General features: G+C 38.5%; 1 protein-coding gene across 1 annotated transcript; it reads left to right on the forward strand.

Moving 5' to 3' along the window:
* Positions 1-271: 271 nt before the first annotated feature.
* gucy2d (guanylate cyclase 2D, retinal) lies at positions 272-18,108 on the forward strand. Its single transcript, XM_047378407.1, has 19 exons — positions 272-718; positions 1,704-2,737; positions 2,823-3,124; positions 3,211-3,583; positions 3,687-3,771; positions 3,859-3,970; positions 4,060-4,179; positions 4,288-4,368; positions 6,272-6,448; positions 6,528-6,684; positions 6,780-6,929; positions 7,106-7,254; positions 7,333-7,493; positions 8,594-8,786; positions 9,660-9,834; positions 11,249-11,347; positions 12,518-12,612; positions 12,715-12,797; positions 15,871-18,108. Exons 2-19 carry the CDS (start codon positions 1,864-1,866, stop codon positions 15,953-15,955), a joined length of 3,471 nt encoding a protein of 1,156 aa, XP_047234363.1. The 5' UTR covers positions 272-718; positions 1,704-1,863; the 3' UTR covers positions 15,956-18,108.
* The last annotated feature ends 1,212 nt before the right edge of the window (positions 18,109-19,320 follow it).

Raw genomic sequence — 19,320 nt, forward strand, 5'->3', positions numbered from 1 at the left:
AGCTTATGCTTTTTTCACGTAGACCTGTGAAGAACATGAATTGTCTAAACAGGATTTAAGTTTCCAGTTATCTAGAAGTCATTTTTAAACTCTCTGCATGCAACAGTTGCTTGGATAAATCAGCACCAACAGCACGTGAGCAAATGGTGAGTGTGCTTCTACTTTCACCTTTATCTCCTTGTGATCTTCCCTGTCCTTACACTCCCCCCACACACACGCTTCCCACACTGGTATGGATTAAAAGCTAAAGAAGGTTGAGAAGTCAAAGCTTGTCAGCCCTTCCCAGGTTTTCCTTTCCTTTACTTATTCCTTCTCTCAAGATATCAGCCCATCAAGCCAATCTATTTTTATGACTTCAAACTCCAGAACCAGGTTGCACCTCTTCTCATGTGCCTGTGGTTTGGGGTGGGTCCCAGTCCAAAACAGGGACAGCAACAACTAACGCAAGAAGACCAACACTCTGGAAATTAAAAAAATTTTTTCAACTCAACTGGCTTCTAATAACTTGGATAAAAGATGAGATAAACTACCCAGTATTCCTTTTTTTACTTGGTTTTATACCTCACATGAATTCAGGATTCACTATGATATTTTTCACAATGCAAGACTAAAGATAAGTGCTCATCCTGAGTGCTCCTAATCCACTTGGAATTTACATGGTGCTATTTAACGACAGACTCAAACCCTGACATGGCTGCCGTTTAGAAAACTACTCCAGGTAAGCTCTCTGTCATAATGAATTGTATGAATTGGTTATGTGTCATATAAAAATGATCAATTCCTTATTATTGGTAGCATTGCTAAGGCCCATTGGTAGGTAAGCTTTACTGGGAGGGCGAGGATGTTGGAACCTAGTGGTTAATATAATCCTTCATACTGTGGTCATAGAATGAAATACACTCTCTAATGAAGTTATTTTCTTAAAGCATTCAAAATAAGTAACATTTCCCAGCATTTGATGTTCGGCAGCACCTTCTTGAAGAGCTAGTATGTACTCAAACATCTCTTAATTTGGTAACTGAAAAGTCAATGTCAGTATAAGTAACTTTAAAAACATTTAATACATTTGTGAGTTATATATCTTTGATGAAAGGTAATAAAGTTTCTAATTGTAAATTATACATTACATCAACAGATTTGTACAAATGTGGTATAAATAAAACAATTTTAGTAGCTCCATTATAAAGTGGATTTGCAAACTAGCAAATTATGTTTTAGCAACTTCTATTTAACTTTAAAGGCAAAGGCATCACTTTCATTTCAAAATATTTTAAGTCCAAATCAAGTCTATCACACTATATTTAGAAAAGACGTTAAATTATGATGGCAAGACCACAAGTTCAAAAGAAGAAAATCACAGGCAAAATTAGATACCATATAGAAAAAAGAAGGTTAGAGGATAGGGTCCAAATTTAGCTCCTGGTTACCTGGCATTTGATTTAAAGTCCATGGCTCTGGCAGAGCTAATGAGCTTGTTACTCACCTGCTAGTAATTCTCAAAGAGACGGCATGGGCACTATGGCCTCAGTGATGAAGCCATATAGAGATAAGATTCATAATGATATTGTGTCAAAGAATGGTGAAGGATCATCTCTGCTTTATGAAGGATATATCAGTACAAGTCTTCAATTCCAGCACAGATATTATTAAATGTTGTGTGTCATGTTTGCTAATATATTTTCATTCTTGTCTCCTGGAGGCAGTGATGGCTTGGGGTCTTCTTGTCGCCTCTCCACCTTTGGACTAGAGGCCTGCAGAGTGCCAAGGGGAGCAATCCCAGAACCAAAGACATTGTCACACTTACCATTATAAACTCTCAGTTCACCTTCTGTGTCTGAGACATCATAAAAGTTGCATGTGAACATGACAAACCAGAGAGACCCTCAATGTCTGCACAACCTTGCCTACCACCCACGATGGCGGCACCACTCAGTTAAAGTGATAAGAAAGAGGCATATATGGACGGTGATTACAAATAGTTTTGCTGGGTGTAGAAAGTCTGAGTTATTATCAGCATCATTATCATTGTCATCAAAATCCTTGTCATCAACACCACAGTTGCCATCATCCCCAGTGCAGGGCACCAGAAGATTAAGGGGGAACTGGTTTCATCTCCTTTTACTTATGATCTCATTATTCCCCTGTCAAGCATGGGGAACCACTTTCAAGATCGCCCTGGTTGGACCCTGGACTTGTGACATCTTATACTCCAAGGCTCTCCCTGACCTGGCAGCCAGCCTTGCCACCAGCCGTATAAACAAGAACCCCTACCTGAACAAAGGCTACTGGTATGACTACACGCTAGTTAATGAGGACTGCAAGTCAACTCGTGCCCTTGTTCGCTTTGCTGATGTAGAAAGTTACGGTGCTGCTTTCTTGGGCCCTGCTAACCCAGGCTACTGCTCCTCAGCTGCTTTGTATGCAAAAGAGTGGGATGTTGGGATTCTGTCTTGGAGTTGTCTCAAACCTAACATGAATGCAGGAGACAAGTATCCTACTTTCCTAAGGCCGCTCCCTCTGTCCGCCCATGTTATTTTTACTGTGTTAAGGTATTTTCAATGGGCCCATGTGGCCATCATCTCAGAAGAAGCAGATATTTGGGAAGCCACAGGACAGGAGTTAGCCACTTCACTTAGGGCCCTTGGCCTGCCTGTCAACCCTGTAGTCACAATGGAGAACGATAAGGACGGGCCTCGGAGAGCTCTGACCAGAGTGAGGGAAACAGATCGAGTTAGAGGTAAGATGCACTTTATTTAAAACTCAGAATCTTAAGCACATGCAGGTTGTGAAAACATTTGTTTCAAATGTTAATCTTTTTGCAGTAATCATCATGTGCATGCCATCTGTCCTGATTGGTGGCCAGGCCCAGTACCGACTCCTGACGACAGCCTTAGCTATGCGTATGATAGACCGTGGCTATGTTTTTATTACCTATGACACGCTTCTGTATTCCCTGCCATACAAAGACACAAACTACTACATGCTAGGAAATGATACCAAGCTCCGAAAAGCCTATGATGGGGTTCTCTCCATCACTATGGAGTCTGGGGAACGCAATTTCTATGAGGCCTTCAGAGATGCTCAGAACACCTATGAAATACGCAGCAGTACTCCACCAGAGCAGGTAAGGATTTCTGAGGAATCTAGTTACTGAAAGAAAGAAACAAAAATGAACATTCTTGAATGTAATGCACAACTCCCTTTTGTTAGGTTTCTCCATTCTTTGGCACCATTTACAACATGATGAACTACATAGCTATGGCTGCTGAGCAAGCCCGCGCAAGTAGAGGACGCTGGGTATCAGGTGCCATCTTGGGAGACAGTGAGGGTGGCTTTGAGTTTGAAGGATTCAATCAGCAGTTGCAGGCTGGAAGAAACGGTGAAGGGATGCAGGCGGGCTATGTAGTTCTAGACTACAGCGGCATGGGCACCTCACTCTACTCCACACATTTTCTTCATGCTAGTCACACAGATGGCAAGACCGGTGGCTTGAAATATCTTGGTCGCTCAGTCCACTTTGCAGGCAGCACTCCCTACACAGATTCAAGTTGCTGGTTTAGCCCACATTTTGCTTGCTCTGGAGGTCAGTGTGTTAGCAGACTAACAGTGTTTTCACAAAAAATCTATACACCATTATAGTAGATGTGGTAATATTCACAAACTTTTGTTCTGATTTCTTTCCAAAGGGATGGATGTAACTACGTTCTTCTTTCTACTCCTTTTGTTCATTTCACTGGTGGGAAGTTTTATAAACATCTTTCTTCATTTGAAGTAGGTATAGCACAGTTGCAAAATTGTAATATCTCAGCTTGTTCAGTTTTATGTTTCCACTATCCATTATGATGTCCTTGTGCGCAGGAAACAAGGCAGGGTTGGGTTCACCTTTGGGGGTGATGGAAATGGTGGCTCATCGAAGGTGATTCTGACTCTTGATGATCTGGTCTTTATCAATACTCAAGTCAGCAAACGGGTAAATCTGTCTGAATCGAAACTGCCATCTCTGTATATCCACAAGTGATTTGCTCTGACATGACCTCTTTAAACTTTGTGTGTGAGCAGAAGCTAAACGATGAAAGTATAATGAAAAGCCAAGGGGACATGAAGACACCTCACCACTCAGTGTCTGGTCGTAGCTACCTAGCCTCTAACCCAGACAGTTCAAACGTGGCTGTGTTTGAAGTAAGAACATCACATCACATCACGCCAGATACAATTAATTTGTGGTTCCTGCTTTGATTTCTGGAGCCTCTGATTTAACAAAACCTGCGTTGTTTTGTTTGTTTACAGGGTGACTGGGTTTGGTTAAAGAAATGCCCCACAGGAACAGTTTCTTGTGTGGGTGGCAACACAGAGGTGATCTTTGTAAAGGTAAGTGAATCTGTATCAGACTTTTATTTTTGTTCAGATTATACATAGCATGAGATTAATTTTTGATGGAGTACTTAGAGTTAGTTCATCTTAGTTTTCACTAACGTCCAATATTCTAAAATTACCCAGTGGGATACTTGGGTTGCTAACTGAGATTTAGAGCTAATATATGATTTAGAGCTAATAATAATTTATTTATATAGCACCAATTCACAACACATGTTGTCTCAAGGCACTTCACAAAAGTCAGGTACATACATTCCAATTAATCCTAACCATTGAACTGTGGAGTCAGATTCAGTTACTTATTCAAATTAGATAAAACGTTTTTCTGTCCAAGGAAACCCAGCAGATTGCATCCAGTCAGTGACTTGTAGCATTCACTCCTCCTGGATGAGCATGTAGAGACAGTGGACGGTCACTGGCGTTGACTTTGCAGCAATCCCTCATACTGAGCATGCATGTAGCGACAGTGGAGAGGAAAAACTCCCTTTTAACAGGAAGAAACTTCCAGCAGAACCAGGCTCAGTGTGAGCGGCCATCTGCCACAACCGACTGGGGGTTTGAGAGAACAGAGCAGAGACACAGAAAGAACACAGAAGCACTGATCCAGGAGTACTTTCTATGGGAAGAAAAAGTAAATGTTAATGGATGTAGCTCCTTTAGTCGTTTCACCTAGAAAGAAAGAACAGATAAACTCTGAGCCAGTTTTCAAGGTTAGAGTCTGAAAGAGAGCACATAGAGTTTGTTACAATTAAGCTCAGTCAATCGCCATGTCTAGGAGAGAGAAAGGGTTAAACACTGAAAGACAGGGCTCTGTGGATCATCGGTAGAGGGTGAGCATTAAGTTGTTGCCAGCAGAAGCTTGGACGATGCCCCTCTCCAGAAAAGTGTCACAGGTAGACACAGAGTCAGGCCAGGTGTAGCTTCAAGGAAGAGAAAAGAGAGAACAAAGTTAAAAACTGAAATAACAGCAAATAATGCAAAATTGGACAGTAGTGTGAGAATGTAGCGAAGAGGGTGAAAGTGGTCATTATGTCCTCCAGCAGAAGATATCTCAGGATAACCTAAGCAACTCTAACTATAAGCTTTATCAAAAAGGAAAGTTTTAAGCCTAGCCTTAAAAGTAGATAGGGTGTCTGTCTGCCTCACGGACTCTCCAAGTAGAGGTGCAAGGGAGAATACTTCAAAGAACGCTGGTTTTAATCCTGAAGCAGACAACAGTGAACCAAGAACACATGCTAGTGGCTACTCATGGTTCCTTCTGGTCACCTCTGAAGTCGAAATGTGGATGCAGAAATTACATCAAACTTAACCATGCTGAGAACATAAAGTGGGATATGCTAGTTTCTATGCTCATTGACAAATTACTCGCTATTAGCAAAACAAGCTAAAAAAAGTGTATTCCTTTTCATGTCATTTCATTAAAAACTAAGGATTCACAAACTGAGGTTGTATGTGTGTGAAAGATTTAATAAGATACAAATCAGAAGGGTGAAAAATTGATATTTATGGCACATATCACAATGTTTTAAACTTATAGCAGCCAGTTTAGATTTCCATGTCTAGGCTGGTGAGAAATCGTTCACCTTTCCACATAAATGCCCAACTTCAGAAGAATTTCTAGTTTCTTTTGCAACTTGAAATCTGGACAGTAAAAATTATAAGAAAGCAAAAATGCAATGCACATAGATTTCTTTAGGAAACCGAAAAAGTCCATGTATTTTTTTATTACAATTTAAAAATGGCTGAATCCAAGTATTCATAGTGGTGGAACTTGTTGAGAACCACTGGCTTTGATCATTCTAATAATTTTGCAACAGCACTTGTTGCTTTTCGGACACAAAGAAGCAAAGCACAGTGATTTTGCAAACACTACAAAAGTGTTTGTTTCCCCTTTCAGCTAAGGGAGATGAGGCACGAGAACCTCAATCTGTTCCTGGGACTGTTCTTTGACTCTGGGATCTTTGGCATTGTGACCGAGCACTGCAGCAGGGGAAGTTTGGAGGATTTACTGGGGAATGAGGAAGTGCGTCTCGACTGGATGTTTAAGTCTTCCTTGTTAATGGATTTGATCAGGGTAAGACCGACGTCTTTGTGTTTTATTTTAATAAATTATCATATTTTCTCATAACTTGTTAATTTTCCGTTTTCATCAGGGCATGAAGTACCTGCATCATCGTAACATCATCCATGGACGGCTAAAATCCCGTAACTGTGTGGTGGATGGGCGCTTTGTGCTGAAGGTGACAGATTATGGGTTTAATGAAATTCTTAATGCACAAAGCATTGAAACGGATGAGGAAAAGCCTGAGGGTGAGGGCACCTGCAAGTTCAACATTGTTTCTTTGTTTGCTTATACAAAACTATGGTTTTATTTATGGTTGTGCCCCATTTTTCAAAAAAAAAAGACTTGCTTTGGACGGCTCCGGAGCTGCTGCGAAACCTGAGTGAGAGGAGGAAAGGTACTTTCTCTGGTGATGTTTACAGTTTTTCCATCATCGTGCAGGAGATCGTCTCTCGCTCTTCACCTTTCTGCATGCTGGACATGCCTCCCAAGGGTGAGTGACCAGATACTACTGCCAAGATAATGGTACATTAAAAAAAATTAAAGATCTTTCTAAAATTTTCCTCATGAGAGGCAAGGTCATTAACAGTTAGCCAAACAAAAGATTCCCTTTTCATTTTTCAGTTCTGTGTGTACAGTTTGCTATTTTTTGTGTTTGTGTGTTGACAGAAATTATCAACAAGATCAAAGAGCCTCCACCTCTGTGTCGTCCCATTGTATCAGTGGAGGAGGCCCCTTTAGACGTAATTCAGTTAATTAAACAAGCCTGGAGTGAAGATCCAGCAAAGAGACCAACTTTTGAGGATATCTTCAAACAGGTATAAATGCAGAAAATATATTCATCTGAGATTGTATAATAAACCAAGACTTACTGAGAAACACCCTTTACATGACAGTTCAAGAACTCAAAAGGAAAGAAGACTAACATTATAGACTCTATGTTGCGGATGTTGGAGCAATACTCCTCTAACTTGGAGGACCTCATCAGAGAGAGGACGGAGGAGCTTGAGATGGAGAGGCAGAAAACTGATCAGCTGGTGGCTCAAATGTTGCCCAAGTAAGTGCCCAGCACATGAAATCATGATAAAGATTTGGTTGTTGGTGTAGCCTCAAGAAGCATGCAAACAAGTGACATTGTCATTGGTTAAATGATGCTGCTTAGTCATAGTGGTTGATGGTGAAATATTGCATCACTAAAGCAGATGATGGTCCAGTTTGCAGTGCAACATAACCCTTTTTTTAAATAGCATTGATTATACCCAAATTGTGACCACCATGTTTGGTGCTATTTGTTTAAAAATGTGCCTCTCCAGACAGACAAGGCTGTTTTATCCTGAAACAACAGCATCTATGGGTTTCATGTCATTAAACATACTTTTTATTGAGATGCTGCAGAATCATTGATAAAATATCAGTCCGCATGAATAAATATAGCTTCATAGCTTGTCTATGTTAAATTGATGAACAATTATTTGGCCAGAGTGTGAATGTTGAACATAGCTTGTGCTAACTACTTGGCAGCTTAACCGCTAATGTTATCTTATGTGACCAAATTCATTCTTTAGTGTGAAGAAATGTCATTAGTGAAACCTACTAAAATAATAACCTTATTAGAAAGCATATTTTTCCTCCTTTCGATTAATTTCCTCCCTTGGAAGAGTTTCAGTGAAGTCTGATCAGGTTGTTGTGTAGCTGGCTGAATGAAGAATGATTAAGCTCCTACTCCTTTCCTAGCCAAGTGGTTTATAATGAATTTTTCTCAGAATGTTTGGTTAAAACTAATCAGCTTTAAACTAAACAGGTTAATGTTGCAGCAAACAAATAACTCAGCTTTTATGTACATGTGTTTAGAGGACAAATAATTATTACACTGCACAGTTCTTGCACAGTTTGTGAATAATTTGTCTTTGAGGCAATTCTGGACCCAGTGATTTAATTTAAACCTTTATTAGAAAAACAGTGTTAAAATGTTATTTTAATGTCACAATTTATTGTGTCAGGCTCCAAAATGCAAGTTGTCAGAGTTCTAAGACGTCTTTGCAGAATATCTTGAGCCTTAACACCATCACATTTGTGGAGGTATTGAGAACACCGCTGCAAACTGTGTTTGTGTCAGCACTACAAACTCGTCTTTTGTTCATCATGCTACACTTTCAGGTCTGTGGCTCAGGCGCTGAAGCTAGGCAAGCCCGTGGAGCCGGAGCATTTCAGTGAGGTCACGGTGTACTTCAGTGACATTGTGGGCTTTACCACCATCTCAGCTCTCAGTGAGCCCATCGAGGTGGTTGACCTGCTCAATGATCTCTACACACTCTTTGATGCCATCATTCCACTCCACGACGTATACAAGGTCAGTTTAACTTCTACATCTGAAAGGGATTTTGTGCATTACATTGTCTATTGTTATTTTTGTTTACTATACAGTGTTATATGAGCGGTTCCTAAACTTTTCTGCTTGTGACCCACATCATCCAAGTCAGACTTGTGACAAATACCATCCTTATGTGAAGCATACAAACATTGATGTTAGGCTAATTCAACATAAAAAGCCACAAAAAATATAGATTTTTATTTATTTTTAAAAACTGATGTTACTTCTTGAAGGAATTACAATATAATATGCTATTTGCCATTATGTAGAAGTTTATTTGATATCTGAATATTATTTAAACCGACTAAACCGGTGTTTTATGATACACTGGGTTTAAAAACTTTTGGTAACACCATTATTCTGTGTATAGCCTAAGAGGAAGGTATAACCTGTATTGAGTAAAGGACGCACAGTTTTACCTAAAAGAAGATATTAAAAGGAGGCTTTGTCATTTCTAATTTACTATGCCTCCATATGCCAGTTACTTATTTAAATGTGAGCATTACCAAGCAATACTGAGTTACTACCACTAATATTGTCTTTAAAGGAGAAAAATAATTAATTTCCTCCTTAATCAGATTTAAATATGTTAGGCTGTGCAATTAATACAATTTGTATTTTAATATCAGTTTTGGATCCAATCACAAAAATGATTAGTGTCTTTCCAAAGACATTGAGTTATGGTTAGAAACATTAGTGATTTCAAGACGGATTTTCCATAACCAAAACATATCAGTATTGGGTTATGGTTATCTATGCCCACTTTTCAGCACTGCAATAATCTGTAAATGCAAGTTGAGACAAAAATCCAACAATTGGGTTTGTTCACCTCTTCATTTCCGTGGTGTTCAGGTGGAAACCATTGGAGATGCTTACATGGTAGCTTCTGGAGTTCCCACCAGGAACGGCAGTCGTCACGCAGCTGAGATGGCCAACATGTCTCTTGATATTCTGAGCCTGATAGGAAGCTTCAAGACTAGACACATGCCTGACCTGAAAATTCGGATTCGTATTGGTCTGCACTCTGGTGGGTATTAATTTCCATCATTCTGTTTGGCGATAAACCCCCAACATTACGATGTTACACCTTAAAATTGCATCTGGGTGATTCCTTAAAAGAAATTATTACATTTTGTCTTGAGAATGCACTCATGACTTCATATTTTGTTATAACAGAGCATGTAGGCAATGGATCTGTGTTTGCTAAAGGTCTTTGCATTTTTTTCATTGGCTGCTATTTTTTCCTCATATATGTCTGGCTGTTTCACATTTTCATGTAAATTAATTTCTAGCTTGCTTAGCTATTTAACTCAGACTTATGTATCTTCCAAGAACAAAAAAAAAAACAAAAACGTTAGCTTAAGAGATACATCTCCTTTGTATCTCCACATAACACAGCAAAACAGCCCTGATGCAAATATTTTTATTTCTTTCATTGCATCTACAAAAAATACTAAAAGTAAAACAATTATTTTACTCCCAGAAAAAATTATATACAAACAGCAAATAGTTGGAAAATCATCCTATCTCAATATATATTTTCTTCAGATTTTATAACAAAAGGAAACCTTTTAAAATAACGGGGCAACAAATGCAGTGGCTGATCCAAAAAATTTTTCAAATTTTAAAATTAAAATACAACAAAAGTGGAGGTCTTGCAATAAAGACTTCAAATGACTAAAATAGTATCGAACCAAATTCTAATTATTTTGACAGACACCTTAAACAAGGGCAGCCAGGAATTGAACCAAAGTCTTGGAGGTCCTTCAGAAAGCCAACAGATTTAAACAGCAGAAAGGTTTCCCTAAAAGAGTTCAAGATGCACAAAATTATGGGAGATACACAAAAATATTGACCTTTAAGGTTATCAAAACTGCGTTAGGCGCTTTATTTCCGATAATTCTGCGCTTTGTATAAAAACTTCGTAGTAATGAGAAGCATACCAAACTTTTGAAAAGCGCAGTAAGTCAGGAGTTAAATCTGTGGGTCGTAATGTGTAATATTGGGTAAAATAAACCTGAACTCCATTTCAGAGTGAATAAGAGTTAAAGAAAAATCCGAGTCCCCAAGCTGCTAAGTCAAGGAGATATTTTTACCTCTTTTATCCTCGTCTGAAACGCGTTCCTGGAACAGTGAAACACTATCCACTTAGAGTGCTGTCATCCAATTAAGGCACTGCACATGCTGGACTTCTGACTCGGCCCAATGGATTGATGCTCTCCTAGTTAAGATTCCATCTATATTTATAAAAAATAAAATAAAAAAAATGCATGTTTAAACACCTAGCGAACGTCAGTGCAGCACCGAGATAAAGTCTGAGAAACCTGATATGAAATGAAAAATGTTCAGATTTCTTTAGTTTTATATTACTGATCAGAAAAGATGGTCTTCTCACAACCTCTGTGTGCATTTTCTTTTGATATCACATGCTGCAATCACAGGTCCAGTCGTGGCAGGAGTGGTCGGCCTGACGATGCCTCGGTACTGTCTGTTCGGAGACACGGTCAACACCACGTCTCGAATGGAGTCCACCTCGTTGCGTGAGTGTCTTTTGTACAAGATTCCTTCAGTTAAATTGTTTTATTTGTTCAAAAGAGCATTCGGGGATGGAGGACAGGTGTGCGGCAGTCTGAGTACACGTTGCTTCAGGTTAAACAGGGCTTTAAGAGAGCAGTACTCAATAATCCTTTAACACTATCAGCAGAATTAAAGACCAAGTTAAAGTTTCAGGATAAATGTCAATAATTACCACATTTATATTCATCATACTCTGCATACGTTCAAATTTAGGCACAAAGTTGTGAATTTACTACCAAAAAGCTTATGCTCTATTCATGTATGCAATCTATAGTTTCTTTCCTGGGAGCAAAAGTTTATGACATACGACCTTTCTTGAACAGGTTGTTTTCTTTTACACAATTTAAAAACATATGCTGCGTATTCTTCGATGGACAGATGTGTTGTTTAACTGGCAGAAGCAACCCAGTAATGGTCTACTGCCACCAGGTGGAAGAAAAACAAACACCAACCAGACTCCTGTCTTGTTCAGTAATAGTAACACACAGATAAGTGCCTTTTCAGCTTTTTAGAACATGTACCACCTCAATAAACAGTTTTTCAAGTGGTTTTTCATGTAGCCTCATACCATCGGGCAATGAGTGTTTTGTCACAAAAAAGAAATAAAAAAAACGTACGTTAATCTTAGCGACATTTAGTTATTAGAAATAAAGAGGAAGGCCCCGTTAAATTGGAATTCCGAAAGGAAAAGATGGAGATTTATCAACAACCCCAACCTGAAAACCCAAAATGGTTGCTGTGGATTTAAACATTATAACAGCAGTAATGAACAGTTTATTTGCATTTCTAACAGTTTTTGTGTCATTAAATCTTTCACACTTAAATTCATCTCCAACCTCTATTTGCAAATGTAATCTGCCATCAGTCAGATGGCATCTCTTTCTTCTCTGTTCACTGTTGTCAGCTTCAGCTTCTAGTAGAGGGATCCCAAAATGTTCTCCAATGTGTTTGCCATTTGAGTAGCAGTTGCCAACATCAGTGCACATAAATGGCTAATTTAAAAAAAAAAAGTGACTGGTTTGATTTACGGTTTGAGAACCAATTCTTAGATTATTCCAACACCAAGACTTTCTATGCAGACCTTTTATAAAGCCATTTCTGCACACTGAAATTATATTTTTCTACATTCATAGCTTACAGAATCCATGTCAACCAAACAACAGTTGATATTCTAAACAACTTGAAGATGGGATACAATATTCAGATCAGAGGTCTGACAGAATTAAAGGTATGTACACTTAAAGAGTAAACCCCGATTACATTGACAAACGCATTCGATGAAAAACTGTCCCTATAACAGATATTAATGTAAACTGTGATCTGATTTTAGGGAAAGGGTATTGAGACCACCTACTGGCTGGTGGGGAAGGAAGGTTTTAACAAGCCTCTGCCAGTTCCCATGGACTCCAAAGAGTAAGGAAACATTGTGTTTGCTCCCCCAAATATTCCTAAATGTTATTTGTCTCATTTAAGCTGGGAACTGTTCCTGCTGGAGGTATTTAAGACTTTGTAGGGCGCCCGTCCTGGCTGGGGTCCCCAAAATAATTTGTATTCACCCAGGACAGAGTTAGAGTTAAAAATGCATCAGTTGTACACATCTGAATGCCAGGTCAATAGTTATCATTTAAATTCCTATTTAATCATTTTAGCTGCTTTTGTGAGTGTGCAAAAAATTGTATGTGCACTGTAAATGTTTAGAAATACATCAGTGAGAAATGCTATTATTATTATTAAATAGAAAAATTAACCATAAAAAGGCAAAGCTTTTATTTTAAAATTATCTGTAAGATTTTGATTTTGAAAGGCCAACAAAATCATGCTTTTTATTTCTGGTTTTGCTCCAACCTCAACATGCAAACATCTGTCCTATGGAGCTAGATTGAAGAGAATCAATTAGATTAATTTTGAAGGGCTAACCATATTCATTTATATTACTGACTTAAGTGATAGAAACTTTAACTGAGTAATTCACAATCTATGTTTGCAATAAACTAAAAAATAAAATTGTAGCGTCATAGACCCTCAGAATATCTGAGTTTTTGCAAACATATGCGCACACTGATGCTCGGTTATGCACTTCTTTTGCTCTCTTGACCAAAGTTGTTGAAAATCATAACATTATATTTAGTTAAGATAATCTTTTATTCCAAAGACTGCATGCCTCGGCATGTCTGAGCATGCAATTTTTACGACATTGAAACCATTATGGTGAACAGTGTATTTTGATATTTGTGAAAATTTTCCAAAAGATTTTTAGGTGAATTACCTTATTGTGCTAGTTTGGATCTCAGTGAACCTTTATAATGGACGCAACCTGATGACCAGAACCAAGGAAAGAGCTCAATTGGAATCAAACATAAGCCTGATCAACTTGTTTTAATAGTCTGTTGCATAAATCTTTTTGTTTATTGTCTAATTTATGAAGCTCCAGTAGCTTTGTTTTCTTTTTATGCACCTTCGACAGAGACCAAGCCAACCTTATCTACATAATTCCTCCTTTCCTTTACAAATCTTTCCTTTAAAGTTAGGTCAGGTATTTAAAACTCTACATTATGTGCAGAAACACTTCTGTTTAAATTTCAGAAGAATTTCAGAGAATCTGATATGATTTGTAATAAAGTTAGGTGATTAATTAGCTAGTGACACTCCAAACATTAATTTTGATATTTTCCTTAAGTAATAGTTTGGTTGTTTACTTTTTTGTTTCTTATACCAATTAATCATTTAAAAATTGTTTGATCATTAATAGGTTAAATATTGATTCCCACGTCCAATTTAATCATTTAAAAGTGTTAAAAAAGTTAACAAACATTCTTTTTTAGGACTGGTTTAGTTTCATTTGTAATTTTGAGCCTACTTACCAGAACATGATTAAGAAAAATATCAAAATTTTTATTTTGAACTGCTTTTTAAGCTTTGTTTTGGAAAAAAAACACTTTTAGATCCATCAATCGTTTGGAACCTCCTTTTGCAAATCTTTAACCTAGATACCAAATAGGCTTTTATTTTGAAGAATATAAATCCTAATTTCTAACTCTTGTGACAGCAGTGTAAGCTTTCATTGGCAGTCATTATTATTATTTTTGTTATATTTTGTGAAGGGACTGATGTGATTGTCAAGCAAAACACATCCTGTCATATAGTCAGTTTAACTTGTTGGTTCACTTGTAAATGAGCCATTCTACACTCACTGGCCACTTTATTAGGTACACTTGCTAGTACCGGGTTGGACCCCTTTTGCCTTCAGAACTGCCTTAATCCTTTGTGGCAGAGATTCAACAAGGTACTGGAAACATTCCTCAGAGAGTTTGGTCCATATTGACATGATAGCATCACACAGATGCTGCAGATTTGTCGGCTGCGCATCCATGATGTGAATTTCCTGTTCCAGCACATCTCAAAGGTGCTCTATTGGATTGAGATCTGGTGACTGTGGAGGCCATTTGAGTAAAGTGAACTTGTCATGTTCAAGAAACCAGTCTGAGATGATTCGTGCTTTATGACATGGCGCGTTATCCTGCTGGAAGTAACCATCAGAAGATGGGTACACTGTGATCATAAAGGGATGGACATGGTCAGCAACAATACTCAGGTAGGCTGTGGCGTTGACACGATGTTCAATTGGTACTAAGGGGCCAAGAAAATATCCTCCACACCATTACACCACAACCACCACCAGCCTGAACCGTTGATACAAGGCAGGATGGATCCATGCTTTCATGTTGTTGACGCCAAATTCTACACTCGAATGTCACAGCAGAAATCGAGACTCATCAGACTAGGCAACGTTTTTCCAATCTTCTATTGTCCAATTTTGGTGAGCCTGTGCGAATTGTAGCCTCAGTTTCCTGTTCTTAGCTGACAGGAATGGCACTAGTTGTGGTCTTCTGTGGCTGTAGCCCATCCGCCTCAAGGTTCAACGTGTTGTGTGTTCAGAGATGCTCTTCTGCATGCCTTGGTTGTAACAAGTGGTTATTTGAGTTACTGTTGCCTTTCTATCAGCTCGAACCAGTCTGGCCATTCTCCTCTGACCTCTGGCATCAACAAGGCATTTGCACCCACAGACCTGCTGCTCACTGGATATTTTCTCTTTTTCGGGCCATTCTATGTAAACCCTAGAGATGATAGTGCGTGAAAATCCCAGTAGATCAGCAGTTTCTGAAATACTCAGACTAGCCGTCTTGTCACCAACAAGCATGGCACGTTCAAGGTTACTTAAATCATCTTTCTTCCCCATTATGATGCTCAGTTTGAACTGCAGCAGATCGTCTTGACCACGTCTACATGCCTAAATGCATTGAGTTGCTGCCATGTGATTGGCTGATTAGAAATTTGCATTAACGAGCAGTTGGACAGGTGTACCTAATAAAGTGGCCGGTGAGTGTAAATGGAGAATCAAAAAATGTTTTTTGTTACTAGGAATATGTTGTTCAGTCCTGTGTTCTCCTCACAGATGTGATGCAAAAAGTTGCTTTTCCTCTTACAGCGGTGTCAATCATGGTATCGAACTAGATGAGCTCCCTCCGGACAGACGACAAAAATTCCTGGATCGACAGAAGAAGGCAAACTAGTCCATGATCAGAGGCTGGTGTTTTTTGAATTCATGTTTTTCACATGCCAAAGACATGTCCATAACAGGAAGCAACAAACCCAGGAAACAGAAGGTGATCTGGAACCAGTGGCAGAGATTTTCATACAATGCGTTTCTGCATTTATAGTTTGATCAAAGCAATTTATCGATAAATCCAGACTTCTTTATGCAAAAGCAGAAAATGACTTTCATCCAATTGTCAGCACATCAGTTGTTTTTAAACCACAAAAATACATCATGGTGTCTCAAGGGTGGATGACAGGTCTCAGATGTGCTGATCTAAAGGTTAACAACCACCAAACAATAAGAGATACCAAGCACTGCGATACCATGTGTTCTGCTGCAGGGCTTCTTGAACTGTATGTATTCCTACCAATGTTTGTGTGTTGTAAAGATATTGATCAGATTTTGTCACAAGCACCACACTATCTGGAACCATAGAGTTTTAAGCTCAGTTATGCCACACTTTAGAGGCCCTGATTATCACAGCTACACAATATAGCAGACATTAACTTCCATTATGGCTTTGCTTTATTTGCTTCGGTTGATTTTGTGGCAGCGTCATTTTCCACACAGGACAAATCACGAAGTGTGTTGAGTGGAACCTGGACTGTTACTGTAACAATTGATTTACAAGTTATCTAACAAGATCTGAAAGACTTAAAGTAAATTCCTCTTAGTCTTCTGGTGTAAACTATCTGCAAAGGCAGAGCAAAAAACACTTCATGGATCCTCTTATCACTGACATAATTTTCTCAGCAATGCATGGGTTACCTGTAATTGCCATAATGTTCTATCATATCGCTTCTTTGCTTTAAACTGATTTTACCAAGATGCCAGAGAAAGTGCTGGATCCTAGTGTAATCCAACGCTGCTCCTAGTGCATCCCCATCTGTTACTGTGCACTGAAAGCCAGCTGGCTGAAAATAGGCTTGTTTTACTTGTACTTACAGAACATACCAATTTGGCTCACCAAAAAAAAGCACCTATAAAGTTTATTAAGGTAAAGCTGTTTGACAAGCGGATCAATCAAATAGATCATTTTTGGGCCTAATATTAATACCTCAATATTATAAAACCATATTTTTATCACGGTTATCATTCAGTAAGAATGTCAAATCTATTCACAACCTTTTAAGAACCTGAGTTTTAACTGTTTCCTGAAGCAACTTACAGTGTTTTTATGATGTTGTGTATATTGCTTTAAACATTATATCAGTTATACATCAGTGAAGGCAGTCTATTACTGTAACATACTGGATGCATGGCTGAATGCACTCTGTGTTTGACGCAGTCCTTTATTTCATACAACATGTTTCTTCCGCAGTGAAGCACAGATTGTTAGTCAGTTGGCTGAAATGATCGTTTCCAAAGCTCTGCTTCAGCAGACTTAACCTGAAGGATCTTCATCTTTCAGAGGGAGATGTCTGGGTGTCATTTCTTCAACCGAGAAGTTCTGTTTGGACTCTTCAAGACTTGGAAAAACAAGTATTTCTTCTTTGGCTTGGGGATTTGTACATACTGTAAATGTGTACATAGGTTGTGTCCTGCACAATTAGGGGCTTTTTTTGTTTGATTTTGTTCTGCTGGGTTTTCCTAATCCTCTGACTGAAATGGAGATCTCAACAAATCACAGGGGTTCAGTCACAGTCTGCCACAGCTCTTGTATTGAGGTAACAACAAGCAGGTTGTGTCAAGATGTGAATTCCCTCTTACAAGCTGTAGACCTTTTTTGTTGGCAGCTTGCTGATAATTACTTTTAACCTTGCTGCAGTAGTTTAGTGTATAGAGCCAAACCTGGATGCATGATGACTTGATTATCAGGTTGCATGTAATGTATTACACACCATTAACTGTTTAGCAGTTCCGGCTCTTGAAGCACGATTAAACCCATGAAAAAGAGAAGATCCTTAATCAAGATGAGCAACATGGGAGGAGTGGTCTTTTCTTTCGTTGATGGGTATCTGAACAACAGCATGACTAATCCTATTTTAAAGGGAAGACCTGTTTTTTTTTTTAGATTTATACCCAATTTGCCAAACAGATAGGTCACATCAAAACTGAATGGACTGCATTGTTCATTTTGAAAGTGATCTCAGTGTGTTTCTGTAAATAAATTATGGTTTTAGTGAAGATTGTGTCCTCTTATGTCTGTCTCACTGCCTACTATCAGTTCTGCTGAGGCTCATCTCCGAAATGGTGGCCTAACGGTTCCCTGAATCAATAAAGACGCTCAATGAAGCCAGTATATCAATGTAAAAATGGCTATGGAACAGAATTTAAAACATGTCACAAGTAATACGTTTCAGGGGAAGTCTCACTTCTCCAATTTATCCCAATCTCTCAGACAATGATGACAGATTTTGAGGCTTTTTTTGTCACTATGAGCCGCAGTGACTCTGCTTTATGGTGGACAAATCTAAGACACGAGAATGGGTTTTTAGACTATGGATCTTCTTCAAGAGCCTGTATGAGATCATTTTAAGAAGTTGCTAGTAAAATTTAATCCACTAAAGTAGACTATATTTCACATTCTAAAAGATATACTGACTTAAGTGCTATGTGTACAGTATGTGCAAAAGTCTTAACTTATGTTCTAATTGTTTTAAGTGGCATCTTTTTACTGATTAGTATTCCAAACCCTAAACCAGAGGCATGTATTTTGCATAAATAGATAAGTATCTTCTACTTGTATTTGGCACTGAATGCTGACCTATAAATTATTCAAACCTAAAAATACTCAAGGGATGAGCCGGTGTTCTGTCCTCATATAACAGTTTAACCCACCAACGGGCAAAATTTAAACTGAATGAGTTTCAAGCCGTGTATCATAAAAACCTAATAAGTTTTCATTTTGTTTGTTGAACCTTTTACAAATAACCCAAGCAAATAACCTTTAAAAACATGCACTGCACACAGTGGTGGTTTTTGATTTGGGCCTTATGGGCATTTGCCCAGAGCGGCATTACAAAGGGGATGCATAAAGAGCTGATAAAATTATTATTAAAAGTTATTTTGCAATCATGCCCTGATCAGGTAACCATTGCTTTTATGCACATGCAGTGATGGGAAGTTTACACCCCCATGTGTTGAGTTGGCACCCCGTGCTTGCTGCTATGAATGGTCAACTAGGAGAAAGGGTTATGCGCTGTGTGCGAAACTGTACTGCAATTTATCCCAATCTTATTTTCTGCTCTTATTTCCCACAAGTTAACATTACGATATAGATGCTACGTATAATATATCAGTCGTAATCATGCGAAACAAAACTTGTTTTGCTTGATTTTTAAAATGTAAATGAGTGTAGTGAGGTTGTGAAGATTTTGTTTCTGAGTACAATATTTG

Source organism: Girardinichthys multiradiatus, chromosome 11, assembly GCF_021462225.1.
Source record: "Girardinichthys multiradiatus isolate DD_20200921_A chromosome 11, DD_fGirMul_XY1, whole genome shotgun sequence".
In the NCBI taxonomy this organism is placed as follows: Eukaryota; Metazoa; Chordata; class Actinopteri; order Cyprinodontiformes; family Goodeidae; genus Girardinichthys; species Girardinichthys multiradiatus.

What these genes read in the sequence shown, in the direction of transcription:
- gucy2d (XM_047378407.1), top strand. Translation starts at nt 1,864, where the DNA reads ATGACAAACCAGAGAGACCCTCAATGTCTGCACAACCTTGCCTACCAC. An exon ending in ACATTTTGCTTGCTCTGGAG is followed by an intron (nt 3,584 to 3,686) that starts GTCAGTGTGTTA and finishes TTCTTTCCAAAG; the next exon opens with GGATGGATGTAACTACGTTC. An exon ending in CAAACGTGGCTGTGTTTGAA is followed by an intron (nt 4,180 to 4,287) that starts GTAAGAACATCA and finishes GTTTGTTTACAG; the next exon opens with GGTGACTGGGTTTGGTTAAA.